General features: G+C 48.3%; 1 protein-coding gene across 1 annotated transcript; it reads right to left on the bottom strand.

Moving 5' to 3' along the window:
- Window positions 1-5,693: 5,693 nt before the first annotated feature.
- Window positions 5,694-18,246, bottom strand: LOC142826602 (ecto-ADP-ribosyltransferase 5-like). The gene is made up of 4 exons (XM_075919675.2): window positions 18,048-18,246; window positions 10,728-11,427; window positions 9,270-9,302; window positions 5,694-8,057 (listed from the first exon to the last, which is right to left on the bottom strand). Exons 1-4 carry the CDS (start codon window positions 18,108-18,110, stop codon window positions 7,951-7,953), a joined length of 903 nt encoding a protein of 300 aa, XP_075775790.2. The 5' UTR covers window positions 18,111-18,246; the 3' UTR covers window positions 5,694-7,950.
- Window positions 18,247-18,452: the final 206 nt, after the last annotated feature.

An 18,452-nucleotide genomic window follows, 5' to 3' on the forward strand; every position in this document is an offset into this window, starting at 1 on the left:
TCTCTGGCCAGGTTCGCTGAAGCCCCGTCGTCAGGTTCCCTGGGGCCAGAGAGATTTAGAACAAGGACAAAGGAATTCCTGAGCTGATCCCACAGCTCACACAGTGCGCTAGCGCAATCCCAATTCTATTCAGCGGTGGATCCGTGTTTATCCCTGTAGGATAAAATGTTCTGAGTCAGGCTATGATATTCTGTTAAGAACCCCTATTCTAAATTTGGAGTCTGAGACTGGCATACAAACACAGTACATGATGGTTACCTCCCGCCCTCCCCGCCGCCCCCCCAGCGCACACCTAGCCCAGGGTGGGAGACAAGACATCAGTAGCAAATATAGGGCAAGGCGAGCGGGGCGGCTGCTCTGGGCCCCACGCTTCAATAGGCCCCGTGCACAGCAGAAATACCCAGTGTCGCCTGGGGAAAATATAGTAAAAGGTGTGATGAATGAACTACGTCAATGACATTAACATAGTATATTGTATTGGAAATACTTTTCTGTGAGATAGTACTTTAAGAAATTAACATACCTAGGGATGTGCTTACAAAATGACAAATCCCATAGGGTCTCTTTTCTCAATCCCTACCAATCAGGAAGGCCCATCTTCCCTTAAAGTCGCTATGCAAACCAATGCCTACAGCCTCCTTGCCAGAAGCCCTGAGAAATGGAGGGGATGTCTCCTGGGCTCTGCAGCAGCAGCAAATCACTGCTCCCCAAGTAGCCCCTCCCCAAGTGTCTTCACTGCACGCTCCATGGGGCAACCTGAATGGACTTCCTAGTGGCAGCTGGACCGATTGCATTGATCAGACAAAGCAAAAGACCTTCAGACCAGGTGCAATTAGTGATATTGTTGCCGGCACACAGTGCCCGAGGGGGGGCAACAGCTGGGTTCGTTGCCTGGTGTGCGCGCTCCAATAAACACACCGGTGTGGAGAAGCAAAAAAAAAGTTTATTTGAACGCTCAAATAGGTGCCAGGAGACTAGACATCTCAAATCAAGCACCCCAACGTAAGCAGTTTTCCCTCCTTATATACCCAGGTTGTTTACTTGCAGGAATATAGTGAACTGTAGCAAGATTCCCACGCTGGGACATGCTCCTCCTCCTCCCCCTCTACAGAAACACATCTGAATTCTTCTTCTATACCCCTGATAGTAACTAGGCAACTTCAAGGTCTTGCTGTTCCCAGCTGTTAGCGAGCTAGAGAAAAGTTATGTCGGGGGGGGGGGAAGGGGCGGAAGGGGATTCTAGGGTGCTTGGGCCTAGAGCGGGGGGGCTTCATCGATCCTTGTGATCTTCCACTCCCCCGAGTTACCTAGGATCATGCCCAGTGACCCCAACAATATCTAGATGATCAGAACATGCAGCACCTGAACATACCTGTTCTAATGAGAATAGGCTGTTCTGAGTGTACCGTGTCCTCCTCAGGCTCCACAGTGCTCAAAACCTTGTCCTCCTACCACCTGCACTTTGTACTGTGAGCTGAATCCTGCAAAGTGCATAATGCCAGTGGCACTTGCAGATAACGCACACAGCCCTGCCAGGAGAACGCAGGCAGCCCAAAGGAGGACGAGTGGTGGGATGGCTTATTTGGGCGTGGGGGGAGGGAAGAAACTTTAATTTCCAGAAGGGGTTCAGTCGGAGCTTGGCTGCATGAAGATGTTGAGAGGCTGTGACAGCTGGAGGCTTCTCCCAGCCACAATTAGCAAGGCTAGACCCCAGCCAGCATCAGCCACATTTGGGCCTCTCCTGGAGACCTGCTGGTGCCCTAGTGTAGTGGAGGTTGCTGATTTTCTGCCCCACTGCAGCCTCTCCCCCATGGGCTTTCCCTTGATGGTGCTGCAGGTGCCCACATGCTTTATCCCCTAGGATCTCGTAGTTGCAGTTTATGTGACATGCTTAACAGAAGAATCCAGCAAATGCCTATGATCAGGCGCTACTAAAAGCTTCAAGATTAAGCTAGATGGATTTATGAAGGGGATGCTTTGATGGGATAACATGATCTTGGCAATTAATTGACCTTTCACGATCAGTGGTAAATAGGCCAATGGAGGGATGATAGGAGTTACTATAGAGAACTTTTTCCTGGGTGTCTGGTCGGTGAGTCTTGCCCACATGCTCAGGGTTTAGCTGATGGCCATTGTTACAGGGTACAGGGGCTCACCCCGTCCCAGGCAGTCCCGCCGCCCCGTTCGCTGTCGCAGTCACTCCCGGTCTTCATTAAACGGTGCCCAGTCACCCTCCCTTCAGCCACCCAGACGATCCCTCGAGCGAGGAGGTGAGGGGGGTCCGGGCCCTCCCTCTCTCCAGACCCCAGCCCAGGGCCCTAAGGCGGGGGAGACTAACCTCTCTCCCCCGACCTGGCTGATGGGGCACGGAGCCTCAACACATCAGCCCGCGGCTGCTTCCTCACGCCCTGGGCTGCTTCCTCACGCCCTCGCTCGTCTGCTTACCAGTCGGCTTGTCCCGCTGCTTCCTCGTGCCTCTCAGCCCCTTCATCCGGCATCCTCCTCCTCGCCTTCCCTTCCCCTCCTGACTCTGCGGTTTTTATACCTGGGGAGGGTGCCGCCCCCTCCCTTCCAGAATGCCTGCACCTGCATTCGCCCACGGCTCCACCCTCTCCTCCCCAGCTGTCGTCACTCACCCCCGGCGTCCTCCTTGCCGCCGGCATCAGTGAGGAAGAGGGCTGCCCGGGGGCGTCTGCGGGGCCGCCCGCTCCGAGGCTAGTGGAGTGGCGTTCCTCCCCCGTTGCCACCGTCTCTCCCTGCGCGGGGAGCACTTCCCCCGCGGTGCTCGGGGCTGCCAATCAAGCCGCCTGCCGAGCGGCATGTCCCGGCTGCCCTGCCGACCGCGTCCTTGGCGGTGGCAAGAAAAGCCGCGCCGCTTCTCCCTGCCTCGCTGGGGGGGGCACCCTTATTGTGGGGTTGCCTCACCCCGTCACAGCCATATTTGGGGTCGGGAAGGAATTTTCCTCCAAGGGTAGATTGGCTGAGGCCCTGGAGGTTTTTCGCCTTCCTCTGTAGCATGGGGCACGGGTCACCTGTGGGAGGATTCTCTGCATTTTGGGGTCTTTAAACCATCGTTTGAGGACTTCAGTATCTGAGATATAGGGGAGAGGATTATTCCAGGAGTGGGTGGGTGAGATTCTGTGGCCTGCACTGTGCAGGGGGTCAGACTAGATGATCATAGTGGTCCCTTCTGACCTTAGAGTCTATGAATCTAATTATCAGTGGGCCCAACTGGGGCTCTGGGAACTGAGGGAACCGATTTTGAGATATAACCAATCCAGTTATTTAAGTTAGGAAATCAGTAGTATTCGAGTAAAATCTGGTGTTACTAGCTCTTACTGTTTCAGAGATCTTTTGGGACAAACACACACACACACACACACACTTTCAGAAATATTTATAAGATGAATTTTGAGAAACTAACATGAGAAAGTTAAAATGCTTATTCTGTTTAATAATTTCAGTTAAACCATTCTCCCCAGCTGCAGCCTTAGCAAAATGTGCTGTGCTGTAACTGCACTGTAGTTGTGCAATTAACAGTGAGCTTCTAGTAGCAATTGGTGGTCCACGGAAAGATTACATTAAGCCAGGTGGTCCATGGGCCAAAAAGTTTGAGGAACACTGCTCTATAGGATCTCCTTACAAATTTAAAAAAACCTCCCCAGAGTCACAGATGCACTGGCACTAGAAGACAGGTTGCCACCATCAAGTGATTTTAAGGAACCCTGAAAAACCAAAAAGGAACATCTGAATTCCTTCCCCACGGATAGCACAAGAGAGCTTGAAAAAAGAAACAAAAGAAAACACAGAAAACAAACTGGGTCTTTTATAGCTGACCTCCAAGGTTAGGCAGACACACACAGAGATCTGTTACCTTCCACGCACAAGAATCAAATCATTGCCTTAAAAAAGATGATTTTATTAACAAAAAACAAAAAGGTATCCTTCATAAAGCATATTTGGTTGGTAGGTGTTACAGAGCAACTGAGAAAAACAAATTAAACCACAGAGAAACAGTATCTCTGGGTACAGCTTAGATAATGAATGGGGGGAGGGGACATGGATTTTACACAGAAATACTTAACCAAACAACCTAAACAAAGAAAAATATCCTGATCGCGACTAAATACACATTCCTCTCTCTACTCACGATCCATGCTGATCCATACTTCAAGGCCCAGTTCACTCCCATGCCAATATTCCTTGCAGGTGAATGGTAATTCTGATTACTCCATCTTGCTCCCTCCATCCCTTAACTTAGAACTCACACAAAGAGAAAGGGAAGCAGGACTTAAATTTCAGCACGGTATCCCATTGGTTTTTCTGGCCCCCTGCCAACACTCTTAGGGTATGTCTACACTATCACCCTAGTTCGAACTATCTAGTTTGTGCCGCGTGTAGCCGCAGGCACGGAGTCCGCACTAGCGGACATTTAAAAATGGCGGTGCCCAGCAACATGCAAATGAAGCCCGGGAAATTCAAATCCCGGGCTTCATTTGCAAGTTTGTTTGACTACATTAACCTCCCTAGTTCGAACTAGGGTGGTAGTGTAGACATACCCTCAGCTACCTGAGTTTAACCCTTTAGTCATCAGGTGCTAGCCAGCACTCCTAGCCATCACAGCACAGTGTTCCAAGATTTATTAAAAATTAACCTCAGCAATGACAGAGATCTGCTCAGCTAACTCTGTTGGGACTCTCAGATACAAGTTATCTGGGGCTGCTGATTTAAAAATGTGTATCCCTAGCAGATGTTGTTTAATATCTTTCTTTGTTACTAATGGACTGAAAAGTACTTCATTACCCTCATGTGATACAAATACATCAGATTGCTTCTTTCCTTATTCAGGACAGAAATGATGATTTCTGCCTCATCTGCATCATTATGAGTTGCATGCTCTCCATTTAATAATGGGCCTGTCAGGGCTGTTCCCCACTCTGGCACTTCGAGTGCAGATGGTGGGGACCCGCAAGAGACTTTAAAAATACCTTGTCTTGACAGGCTTCTGCTTAAAAACTCGCCAGGGTTTTCTGCTTTAAAATTCCCTGACATTTGGGTAGTATGCTGCCACCACCCAAATGAAAAAAACAACCTTTTTGAACCCAGGAAAACTCACTTGGGAACTTCTTCCAGAGGGGTACCCCTAGCTCTTTTATCACAAGAGAGCTTGAAAAAAATCTGTGATCTCTGATAGCTGACCTCCCCATCTTAGGCATGCACACATAGGCTACGTCTACACTGGCCCCTTTTCCGTAAGGGGCATGTAAATTTCACCTATCGTCGTAGGGAAATCCGCGGGGGATTTAAATATCCCCCGCGGCATTTAAATAAAAATGGCCGCCGCTTTTTTCCGGCTTTTAAAAAAGCCGGAAAAGAGCGTCTACACTGGCCCCGATCCTCCGGAAAAAGCGCCCTTTTCCGGAGGGTCTTATTCTTACTTTGAAGTAAGAATAAGACCCTCCGGAAAAGGGCGCTTTTTCCGGAGGATCGGGGCCAGTGTAGACGCTCTTTTCCGGCTTTTTTAAAAGCCGGAAAAAAGCGGCGGCCATTTTTATTTAAATGCCGCGGGGGATATTTAAATCCCCCGCGGATTTCCCTACGACGATAGGTGAAATTTACATGCCCCTTACGGAAAAGGGGCCAGTGTAGACGTAGCCATAGTGTGTGTGGGGGGGGGGAGGAGGGTGGCACATGGTCTTAGCACAGAGGAATTTAACCAAACTACAAAACAAAGAAAAGAATCTGATTGCGTCTAATTAAACGTTCCCTATTACAGTAAACTTCCAATAATCCGGCACCTTTAGGACCCAGGGGGTGTCAGATTATCAGATAAGCTGGATTATCGGAAGGGGAGGGCTATGAGGGGTCTGGGGTGGAGTGGGAGGGGCGCTGTGGGACCAACCCAGCAGCACCCCAGCTGCTCTGCCCTAGACTTCCCCAAGTCAGCCGCTGCTGAAATTCACCAGCGGCTGACTCGGGGAAGCCCGGGGCAGAGTAGCCCCAATTATCCAGCTGCCCGGAGCACTTCTGGGTTCCAGATGGTGCCGGACCATCAGAAGTCCTGGACCATTGGATGCCGGACCACTGGAGTTTTACTGTACTTGCATGTTGATAGCGTCAAGCTTCAAGGTCCAGTCCATTTCAAGGCATGGGCATTCCTATTCTAGGCATGAATATTCCTGCTGGATTCAATTCATCTTTCCCCCTAGGTCCTGGTTTGAACTCCCACAAAAGAACTGCAGCAGGCAGATTCCCTTTCAATTCAAATCTCAACATGTCTTCCCATTAGTTCTACTGGCTCCCTGCCAACGTTTTCTGGCTACCCTGGGGCTATGTCTACACTACGGGGGTTTTCCAGGACAGTATCCCAGAAAAACTCCGCTGCATCCAGGGAACACGTCTGTTCGTCTGGTTTTTTGTTTTGTTTTTATTTTGGAGGTTTTTTTTAAGGAAGAGTAGACTTAAGGGGGGGGATAGCTCAGTGGTTTGAACATTGGCCTGCTAAATCCAGGGTTGTAAGTTCAATCCTCAAGGAGGCCATTTGGGGCAAAAATTGTCAGGGATGGTACTTGGTGCTGCTGTGAAGGCAGGGGACTGGACTTGATGACCCTTCAAGGTACCTTCCAGTTCTAGGAGATAGGCAATCTCCTTTAATTTATTTAGACTCACTCTTCCTTTTCCCAAGAAGAAGGGCTCTTTTGAAAGAGACAGCCTTTCCAAAATTTGGCCCAGTGTAGACAGACCAAATTTTGGAAAAGCCTCCTCTGAAATAGCCTGGGTATAACCTTTTAGTTACTGAATGCTGAGATGTTTAGAAAAGGGCAGCATCCCTCGCATCCATCACAGGGCCTATACCAGTGTTAGCACTTTTTTGTTCCTATTATCTTTTAAAAACTTATTATCCTTAGCTCTGACAAAAATAAGGTTTTCCTTTATGTCTTTAGCTTCCCTTATCTATTGTCTGTACTTCATACATTTTAATTTATTTTCATTATTATCTATTTCCACTTTCCCCATTTCTAATATACAGTACTGTTCTATTTCTAATGGCTGCTTTCATTCCCTCAATGAGTCACGATGGGTTTTGAGCGAAAATTATCCTCTTACTTTCTTCTTAAAAAACTATCAATGTTCATTCAGAATTTTTTGTCTACACTTTTTCTCCCAATTAATCTCACTTACTTTCTTCAGCTTTGGGAAACAAGCAACAAGAGCCGAGCTCGCTGTCCAGGGGTTTCTTTTCAACAACACAACAATAAACAGATGTAACCCCTGCCAAGTGATCTGGGACAATTACACACCACCTACTAGCCAACCCTAGGAGGCAATGCTTCCCCTTTTACAAGCACAGAGTCTGAGTGTAGCAAAGAAACTTTTAACAAAAGGAAGGCAGTAACTGTGAATTAAGGTGGGAAATAATCACATTGTTCATAAACTTACACCATGAGCAAAAGACCCACCCCAGGTTAAGTGGGGAAAAGAAAGTTCAACTACTCAAAGTTTAACATCTTCTATGAGAGTCTGCTGGGTGGCTCCTGACTCAGCTCACATCCGAGGGCACATCTGATTTTATCTTTCAGGTGGGAGTGTAATCCACATGTGTGAAAAGAACATATTTGCTGTGGGCAGATCACGACACTTTTACTGAAGTCATCAAAAGCTGGTAGAAAATGCTAACTTGACTAATAAGAAACGATATCTATAACAAGCACCCGTTTATAGCTCTAGCATAGTAACACAAATCCTACTGCATTTGGAACAGATCCATGAGCTTTCATTGTGATCTACTAATGCGGCGCGTCTAATCAAAGCTGCCCAAGCAGGTACCAGCGACACTCCATCGGTTTCCCTTCAAACGCTGGCAGGAGAGCAGAGCGGCTTTGGCTCTGGCAAGCCCCATCCCTGTGATTTGTGTTAGAGAGAAAAAAAGAGCAACGCAAATAGGAAAATTTAGAAACCGGCCGTCAGCTTCAGAGCAGCAGCATGGATCAGGATAATGGATCCTCCAAACAGAGAAGGGATCATCCCGCCGGGGAAGGCGACGCCTCCTCTGGTAGCTTGTTAAAAAGAAAAAGCGGATCAGACAATGGATAGGAAATAATTCCAACCAGACAGAGATCCTACAGCTGGAAACAGCTAGTGGAACTTGTTTATGCCAAAGGGACAACGTTACTCCATTTCCCCTCCACAGGACACCCCAGCCTGGGCTCTACCTGGGACATTCACCTCATTGGCAACATATTTCCCCTGCTTCCTCCCTCCCTAGCCTACTTGTTTCCTTGCAAGTATCATTGAGGAGCCCATTTCACCCAAGCCAGCCCGAGAGGCTCCGGTTAAAGTTTCTTGTCTACACGTAAGTGCATTCCCGTCATGAGCAATAAGGACACGAGTGTGTGGATCCCTGGCTGCAGACCCCAGGAGTGCTATTTCTGATGGTATTTTATTGGCTTTAGGGGAAGATTTAGAGCTGGGCAGGGAGGGGCCGTTCCCTTTTGTGGACGATTCCGATATTGCAACATTTTGCTTTGTCCCAATTTGAAAACAAAAAAAATTGAAATTCTTCACCCATGGCCCTGGGGCAGTGCACCACGCAGGCTATCCCAGAGTCAAAGGTGCAGGAAATCTTGAGGTCCATAACTCCTAGGCATTGCTATTGAAAAATTCCAATGAGAAATGTTTCATTGAGATTTTCCCGACCTAAACTGGAAAAACAGCTGATTGGTCTTTTGAGGGGATAGGTGTACTTCCCCTGGGGATAGAATGGGCCTAGTTCTTAGGAGGATTGTAGGGTTGTGGCGGGGGGTGTTCAGATTATAGTTGAGAAGACTGAAGATGAATTTTTAGTGCCATGGTGCTTAGCACACTCGCCACTAGCCACATGTGGCTATTTGGCCAGTTGAGTGTGGCTAGTTGATTTGAACAATTCATCATTATTTCAGAATAATGTGGCTCGTTCACTATAACAGTAGCCACTATAGTGGCTACAGCTTCAGAACTAGTTGGATATCAAAACACTAGTGCTCTAAGGGGCCATTCTCCCTACATTTTCTTTTCTGAAATCAACAGCACACAGAATTCACTGGGACCTGAAGCTGCTTAGAGACTAGTCATGAGGGAAATTGGTTAAATAGAATCTATAGTTAAACCCATGTAATTCTCAACTGGTTTCATGTGACATGTTTGCCTGTTGGGGCTGCTCCTGGGTCTGCACTTCAGCACAGAGGGCAAGTCATTGTCAGAACAATGCAAAGGAAAAGTTTCTTTCTTACCCGAGTTATCAACACACGTGTTGTTCTTCTCTCCTATGGCACAAACAGAGGGTCAGTGATGTAGGATCTGTCCAGGCAGAATTTTCAACTTCGTTCTACTGTTTCCATAGAAACCTGGTAATTGTCAGATTGGAGCCCACCAACAGGCTGCATCTAGTCAGAAATCCTGCAGGCCCAACTGCATCATGGCAAGCTGCAAGAAATCCCCTCACAAACAATTCTGGAATTACCGACACAAAGGAAAAGTTATTTTGCAACCCTGGCACCTAGTAACTGCTATATGTCCTCAGGCCGAGGGGATTATAGTCCCTTTAAAAACAATTGTTTTATCCTATGTAACATAACTGGTGAAATTATGTCTGTATAAATAAATACTTTTTTTTTAATTCTACTAAACACATGTCCTTATGGAAATCATGTGGCAATGAGTTCCACGAGTGTACCCTGCATTATCTAACAGGACATTCCCATTTACTGGTTACAATATGTTGCCTTCAGTTTATTTTTTGTTTTCTGAGAAAAGGGAAAATGGCACTCTCTGATCTGCCACTGTCTCATTTATTATTTTGTATGTTTCCATCTTGTATTTCTTATGGGTGTTGGTTCTGCTAATTAAACCATTTCAGGCTCACCTTTAGAAGTGTCTCCACAACTCTCATAAATTAAACAGTTTTAGAGCTAGTGTGGTCAGGTCCAAATCTAGTATCCCAAGAAAGGTTGCCCCATTGATTCTAATAATAGTGCTGTGACATTTCACATACTTCTCCATCCCATTGTTCCTTAGGCTGGCTAACATGTTGTTTGCTTTACAGACCTAGCAGCACGCTGAGCAGAGGTTTCACTGGGATTTCCACCGAACTCCCCACAATGATGGCCTGGTCTCTGTCTGAGTCAGCCCAGCTCCTTAACAACCCAGTGATGCTGTTTCTCCCAACGCGTGATACCTTGATTGCCTGTCAGTGAATTTCACCTGATGTGGTGTTGCCCATTCACCCAGCTTGGTCACATCTCTCTGAAGTTCCTCACCATCGTCCCTAGCCCTGCCTGCCCTAAATAATGTGCCAGCCACACACTAGGCCACCTGCCTGCAGCCTACTGCTTGGCTGGGCCCTGTCTGAGGAGACACAGCTGCTCTGCCAGGCCCTGTAGGGAGCATGTGTGTGTATGTAAAACTTGCAACTGTTTGGGGACTTTCCTTGTCTCTTTAGTGAGCCCCTCGCCATGGTGTCTAGGCACCTTCTCTGTCCTCAGAGAGCACTTGGGGCCCAGTGTCTGCCCATCCAAGCCTGAGCCCTCGCTAGCTGCAAGAGTCATGGCAGCCCGTCTCCCCCAGCCTTGGTGGCAAGTCCCCATGTCAGCGTCCCTCTCGTCAGCTCCCCCAGGGCATTTCAAATTCCCCAGAGCAAACAGTCGTTCCCCCCAACCCCCAACAGTTCTCCTGTTCAGCCCAGTACTCACGGCCCTCGTGCGCGCAGTTAAAGTGGCTGCAGGTCTTGTTTGTGCTCCAGAGGACAAATCTGTTACTCCCATCTGGGGTCACACGGAACTTCTCATGGACTGGGATTAACACTTCTTCTTGGACTGGTATGAATGAGAATTTCTTGATATCAACGCCGAAGCACGTGTGGATGGTGAATAATGTGTCCGTGCCAAACCCCTTCGCCACTTCTTTATTAACCGAGGAAGAGGCAAAATGTCCAAACCTGATAGGATCTGAACCTGAGTGTTGGAATGTGTCTTTAACCCCCCGGTACACTGTCGTTTTGTACATTACATCGCATTTCCCGCGTAACAGCTGTAAGGCTCTTGTCAAATAATAATGAAAGGCTTTGAACTGGAAATTGTTCATGTAATCATCTCGAGATTTCCCGTTCTCTTTCACTGCCAGATTAAATTCAGTTGAAAAATATTTGTTGTAGAAACCGGAGCTGTAAGTATAGGCGACTATGGCTATTCCATACTCATCCCGAAAGTTTCTGGGGAGAGGAATATTTCTTTTCACTTCTTCCCATTTGACTGTTGCTTTTCCCCACACATCATCAAGATGTGAGGATTTCGACTTTTCTTCTGCTAGCAGTGCAGATGCAGTTCTTTCCATTTTTTCAGCACATCCTATGTATTGGTCATCAAAAGCATTGAGCATCATGTTTAGTGCCACCTGTGTTGGAGCCAGGGAGAATAATGGGACATATGGTCAGCACTGGTGTTATAATAGCACCGAAAGGTCACCCCCTAGGACAAGGTCCCTTTGTGCTCAGCCCTGGCCAAACACACTTGGAGATGACTTCTGCTCCCTAGGAGCTGAGCTCTAAACAGACAAGACAGATGGAAAGTGGGAGAAAGGGACAGGACACATAAAAAGACTCCTCTAGGTATTGCAAGGCAATAGGTTCCATGACTTTGGGGTTAGGGATGCAGGAGATTTATAGTTTCCCTGTAATAACTGATCAGTGCTGTCTGCAGCCTCAGCTACTGAGGCATTAACTGAACATCTGACTTGGTTTAATAACGTCTGTTGGGAAAACAAGCCGAGCTCTCAGGACAAGCTGCTTCTCAGCAAACACTTCAGGGCTGTTAGGGGACAATGGCAGGACTAGTAACTTTGGAGATTTGGGATCCTGGAGAACTCTGTTAGAGTGACGGCTGCCATGTGTGCAGGTGGGAGAGGGGGGTAGGAAGAAAGGCAGGAAGGGACACATTAAGAGGGCTGTTGTAGCAGGGGGAACAAGGGCTGTAGAAGGGATGGAGCCAGGAGGGACTCAGATCCCAATCCAATTCCCACCGGAATATCTAGAAACCACCCGGTTGTGTCTAGACTGGCAAGTATTTCCGGATAATCATCTGCTTTTCCGGAATAACTTGCCAGCTGTCTACACTGGCCGCTTGAATTTCCGGAAAAGCACTGATGATCTCATGTAAAATCATCAGTGCTTTTCCGGAAAAACTATGCTGCTCCCGTTTGGGCAAAAGTCTTTTTCCAAAAGACTTTTGCGCAAAAGGGCCAATGTAGACAGCATAGTACTGTTTTCCGCAAAAACGCCCCGATCGTGAAAAAGGCAATCGGGGCTTTTTTGCGGAAAAGTGCGTCTAGATTGGCCACGGACGCTTTTCCGCAAAAAGTGCTTTTGCGGAAAAGCATCCTGCCAATCTAGATGCACTTTTCTGAAAATTATTAAAAGAATTTTCGGAAATTCATGCCAGTGTAGACGTAGCCCCCCTGTTTACCTCAGTGGGAGACCACCTATGTAAGCATTGCATGCTCCAGGGCTGGCAGAGCCCGTGGGAAGGTTCCATCCAACCCCCAAAGGCACATGGAAGGTCAGGAGAAGGTGGGAGAGTGAGCCTGGAAGAGGAGGGAAGAGCTGGGGGTGACTGACACACACAGCCAATTAGAAAGGAGAAGGAGGCTAGAAGCCTCTGTTAATTGGCTGAGCCTCAGTCAGGGGGAGGGGCTACCAGAGCTATATAAGCCTGTGACTCAGCGACCAGGGAGCTTGCGAACAGGAACAGCTAACAGGAGAGTTTGGAGAGGGAAGTTAGAGGGCACTAGTGACTTCGGACCTTTGAAACATAACTTTTAGAATAATCTATATTCCAGAGGTTTAAAAAGAATTCCAGTTTACACTTAAACTTATTCATTAGAAAAATGCAGACAGAAGCCCAGCAGCAGAGTGGGGGCTATCCTGTTTATTGCGTCGAGTGTAACGTATGATTACCTGCCCTGTGGGCGGGTGGCGTATGTGTGCACCCGTTGCAAGGAGCTCCTGACCCTCAGTGACCGAGTTCGGGCTTTGGAGTTCAGGGTGGCTGAACTGGAGGAGCTAAGGGAGGCAGAGAGCTATGTTGATGAGACTTTCCGGGACACTGTAGTACTGTCCCACCTCCAGTCTGAGAGCCCCAGTGCTCTTAAGGAGGATGAAAGTCTCAAGGGAACAGAGCATTCAATGGGAGCAGAGGGAAATAATCCAGTACTTGGGACCCTCCTCCCAGAGGATGTTGCGGTATCCTCTCGCACTGAGGATACCTCTGATGGGGAGGGAATGCCAGTTAGGAAGAGGCAGGTGTTAGTAGTGGGTGATTCGATCGTTAGAAACATAGATAGTTGGGTTTGTGATGACCGGGAGAACCGTATGGTCACTTGCCTGCCTGGTGCGAAGGTTGCGGATCTCTCGAGGCATCTAGATAGACTTATGTGTAGTGCTCGGGAGGAGCCAGTGGTCGTGGTACACGTAGGTACCAACGAAGTAGGGAAGGGTAGGAGAGATGTCCTGGAGGCCAAATTTAGGCTTCTAGGAAAGAGACTGAAATCCAGGACCTCTATGGTGGCATTCTCGGAAATGCTTCCAGTTTCACGCGCTGGGCCAGCTAGGCAGGCAGAGCTTCAGAGTCTCAATGCGTAGATGAGACGATGGTGTAGGGAAAAGGGGTTTAGATTTATTAGGAACTGGAGACACTTTTGGGAGAGGGGGAGCCTATACAGGAAGGATGGGCTCCACCTAAACCAGGATGGAACCAGACTGCTGGCACTAAACATTAAAAAAGGCCGTAGAGCAGTTTTTAAACTGAGAGATGGGGGAAAGCCGATTGGTGTGGAGATGCACGTAAATCGGAGGGAGACTTCTCTTAGAGGAGAATCTATTGATAGAGATTCTCTAGGCTGTAGTCAGAAAGAGAGGAGGGGAGAGGACAAACCATGGACCAGAGCAGACAAACAACTTCAGACAAAGGAATCCAATGCATCAGGGAAGGGCAGACAAATAAGCAAATTTTTAAAGTGCTTGTACACAAATGCCAGGAGTCTGACTAATAAGATGGGTGAACTGGAGTACCTCATATTAAATGAGGAGAATGACATAATAGGCATCACTGAAACCTGGTGGAATGAGGAAAATTTGTGGGACACAATCATACCGGGATATAAAATATATAGAAAGGATAGAGCAGGCCGGGTGGGTGGCGGAGTGGCACTGTATGTGAAAGATAATGTAGAATCAAACGAAATAAAAATATTAAGTGAATCAACATGTTCCATAGAATCGCTATGGATAGTAATTCCATGCTCCAATAATAAGAAATTAGCAGTCAGTACCGGGCAAATTAGTCGAAACAATAGTAAAGAATAAAATTGCGAAGCATGTAGAAGAACCTAATTTGTTGGACAAAAGTCAACATGGTTTCTGTAATGGGAAATCCTGTCTTACTAATCTATTAGGGTACGTCTACACTACCCTCCTAATTCGAACTAGCGGGGTAATGTAGGCATACCGCACTTGCAAATGAAGCCCGGGATTTGAATTTCCCGGGCTTCCTTTGCATAAGCCGGGCGCCGCCATTTTTAAATCCCGGCTACTTCGAACCCAGTGCCGCGCGGCTAAATGCGGCACGGAGTAGCTAGTTCGGATTAGGCTTCTAATCCGAACTAGCTGTACTCCTCGTGGAATGAGGAGTACAGCTAGTTCGGATTAGGAAGCCTAATCCGAACTAGCTACTCCGTGCCGCGTGTTGCCGCGCGGCACGGGGTTCGAACTAGCCGGGATTTAAAAATGGCGGCGCCCGGCTTATGCAAATGCGGGGTAGTGTAGACATACCCTTAGAGTTCTTTGAAGGGGTTAACAAACATGCGGATAAGGGGGATCCAGTAGATATACTATACTTGGATTTTCAGAAAGCCTTTGACAAAGTCCCTCACCACAGGCTCTTGTGTAAATTACATGGCCATGGGATAAGAGGGAAGGTCCTTTCTTGGATTGAGAACTGGTTAAAAGACAGGAAACAAAGGGTAGGAATAAATGGTAAATTTTCAGATTGGAGAGGGGTAACTAGTGGTGTACCCCAAGGGTCAGTCCTGGGACCAGTCCTTTTCAACTTATTCATAAATGATCTGGAGAAAGGGGTAAGCAGTGAGGTAGTAAAGTTTGCAGATGATACAAAACTGTTTAGGATAGTCAAGACAGAAGCAGACTGTGAGGGACTCCAAGAAGATCTCACCAAACTGAGTGATTGGGCAACAAAATGGCAAATGAAATTTAATGTGGATAAGTGTAAAGTAATGCACATCGGGAAAAATAACCCCAACTATATGTACAGTATGATGGGGGCTAATTTGGCTACGACAAATCAGGAAAGGGATCTTGGAGTTATCGTGGACAGTTCTCTGAAAACTTCCACGCAGCGGCGGTCAAAAAGGCAAATAGGATGCTAGGAATTATTAGGAAAGGGATAGAAAATAAGACACAGAATATCTTACTGCCCCTGTATAAAACTATGGTATGCCCACACCTTGAATCCGTGTACAGATGTGGTCTCCTCGCCTCAAAAAAGATATTTTGGCCTTGGAAAGGGTTCAGAAAAGGGCAACTAAAATGATTAGGGGTTTGGAACGGGTCCCATATGAGGAGAGGTTAAAACGATTGGGACTTTTCAGTTTAGAAAAGAGGAAACTGAGGGGGGATATGATAGAGGTCTATAAAATCATGAGTGGTGTGGAGAGGGCCGATAAAGAAAAGTTATTTATTAATTCCGTAAATAGAAGAACTAGAGGACACCAAATGAAATGAATGGGTAGCAGGTTTAAAACTAATAAAAGAAAGTTCTTCTTCACACAGCGTGTAGTCAACCTGTGGAACTCCTTGCCAGAGGAGGTTGTGAAGGCTAGGACTATAATAGAGTTTAAAGAGAAGCTAGATCATTTCATGGAGGTTAGGTCCATAAAAGGCTGTTAGCCAGGGGATAAAATGGTGTCCTTGGCCTCTGTTTGTCAGAGGCTGGAGAGGGATGGCAGGAGACAAATCGCTTGATCGTTGTCGTCGGTCCACCCTCTCTGGGGCACCTGGTGCTGGCCACTGTCGGCAGACAGGCTACTGGGCTAGATGGACCTTTGGTCTGACCCAGTATGGCCGTTCTTATGTTCTTATGTTCTTATGCATTACACCGCTCTGGGCGCCCCCACGGTCCATGTGCAGCAAATGTCACATTACAGGCAGGCGTGAGACAGCACGTGTGGGAATGGGGGGCTATGTTACAAGGTAGGGCCCAGTTCAGCAGGGTATTTGACCATCTGTCTAACTTGAAATAGGGGAGTAGCCCCCACTGATGTCTGTGTAACTCCTCATGTGCTTAAGGTTAAGCACATGCTTATGTGCTTTGCTGGATCGGGACCAAAATGTTTTCACGAACTATCGTGAATAGAGGTGTGGCTACAGGTAATTCAAGGTGACGTTTCCTCGCTGTTCTTTACAGCAGCCAGCACACATGGCTGCGCACTGTTACCCTATTCGACTCTCTAAAATCCAGCTTCTGCTACTGCCTCTCACCCCAGGTCTGCAGCACACTGTTTCCACGCCGTGATTTTCTTATACTCTATGCATGACCTACAGTGCCCAGTCGCACAAGGTGCTTCATCTCCAATTGTGCTAGAAAAGGACGGGTCAGTCTGTTGTGTGTCACATTGGGACAAAGCTTAGAGAAGCAATTTCTCAACACTCTGTGGTGGGTTGTACGAATACTACCCTGGTAAACCAGGGGTTAAGAGGGGTTGGAGATGTGGGGGTGCAGGAGTCTAGATTGGGGCAGAGGGGTTGGGTGCATGGGGGGTTCAAAGCATAGGGTTGAGGTGTGGGTGCAGGAATGTAATGGCAGGAGGCTGGGAATGTGGGGGTGTAGGAATCTGGACTGGAGACATGGGGGCTCAGTGAAGGAGGGTTGGGTGTATGATGGACTCAGGAAATAATAGGAGCCTGCACCCCATTAGGCTGCTGGGTGACACCTGGAGGGGTGTTAGGCACAAATGCAGTTGCAGGGAATGTCCCCTCTGGGGATAATGGCAGAGAGAGGCCTGGCGCCAGAACTGGAGGGTCTGGGCAGGAGCAGGCGAGGGGCAGTGATGCCTGGGCCAGGGGTGGGTGGGCTCGGGCCAGGAGAAGCCAGAGGCTCTGGTGATTAGGGCCCTGCCAAATTCATGGCCATGAAAAATGTGTCACAGACCATGAAACCTGGTCTCCCCCCGTGAAATCTGGTCTTTTCTGTGCTTTTCTCCCTGTACATACATTTTTGAGTCAGGACCCCGACAACTACATCATGAAATTCAGATTTAAAAAGCTAAAATGGTGAAATTTATCCTTTTTTAAACCCAATGGCTGTGAAACAGACCACAGTGGACTGTGACTTTGATAGGGCCCCAGTGATGGGAAAGCCCAAGAGGCCTTTGTAGTGGAGCGTGGGGGACGGAGGGGAGACAGGGAGACGTCTGCAGTCCCTCCCTGGGCAGTAAAACGTTCAGAGACCTGAGGAGAACAGGAAGGCTCCTGCAGGGTGAGGAGGGAGCCTGAGCGGGGCAGAGCTTGGTTTACAGAAATTGCTCTGTTCCTGTGGGATCACGCTGGGGAGTTCCGGGGGAAGCCCTGCGGGTCCAGCCCTGACAGAAGGCTGAGCCTGGAGAGGCTGAGGGGAGACAGGCAGGGAACAGGCTGTGGTAGGAAGATGTCCAGGAAGGCAGCAGCAAGGAGTCTGATGGAGCCGTGCCCTGGCGCCCAGTTCAGTGAGAGGCTGCGTCCCCCGACCAGGCACTGGGGAAAGTGTCGAGGGGCCCTGATTAGACAAAATCCATCAAAGCTGGTCTCAGTGAGCTAGGCCCTGCCTCAGCCCAGAGGGCTGCACCAGACGACCTTGCGAGGTCCCTTCCAGCCCTGCACGTCGGTGGGTCTAAGGCAACCTGGCACCCAACACAGCCTTGAGCAAAGAAAACCCAGAGAGCTCCCCTGGCAAGGCTCAGGCACTTACCTGAGCAGTTCCCAGCCGGGTTTGCAGGCAAAAGTACGTCAAGGGGATCAGCAGAGACCTCATGGTGGTTCCAACTCCCCCGTGCGGCTGTGGGAGAATCCACCAGGAGAGTCAGTGGAGATTTGGGGGGAAAGAACATCGTAAAACTAAACATCGTCCTGCTTGTGTCCTGTGATCCGCTGAGCCACGCTCAGGAACGGGGGTTTCCTAGGGAGGAGTTGCTCTCACTGATCACAGCCCAACTACACCAAGGTGGGGGGTGATCCTGGAGTACAGTTCTCAGCTGAAGGGGTGGGGAGCCGTCGGTGGGAATCCTGCTGTCACTCCATGGGGATCACATTTATCAAATGGGCTCTGGGGGATGTAAATACGATCCACAGGTTTGCTGGGGATACTCGTCAGCGC

The sequence above is a fragment of the Pelodiscus sinensis genome, chromosome 1 (genome assembly GCF_052426305.1).
Source record: "Pelodiscus sinensis isolate ZL-2025 chromosome 1, ASM5242630v1, whole genome shotgun sequence".
Taxonomy (NCBI): domain Eukaryota; kingdom Metazoa; phylum Chordata; order Testudines; family Trionychidae; genus Pelodiscus; species Pelodiscus sinensis.

Excerpts from the sequence above, each read along its gene's own strand:
- LOC142826602 (XM_075919675.2), bottom strand. The coding sequence starts at position 18,110 with ATGAGGTCTCTGCTGATCCCCTTGACGTACTTTTGCCTGCAAACCCGG. Across the intron at positions 11,428-18,047 it reads CCCGGCTGGGAACTGCTCAG|GTGGCACTAAACATGATGCT; the intron begins GTAAGTGCCTGA and ends GCTCCAACACAG. Across the intron at positions 9,303-10,727 it reads TAACTGCGCGCACGAGGGCC|GAGAGAAGAACAACACGTGT; the intron begins GTGAGTACTGGG and ends TTTGTGCCATAG.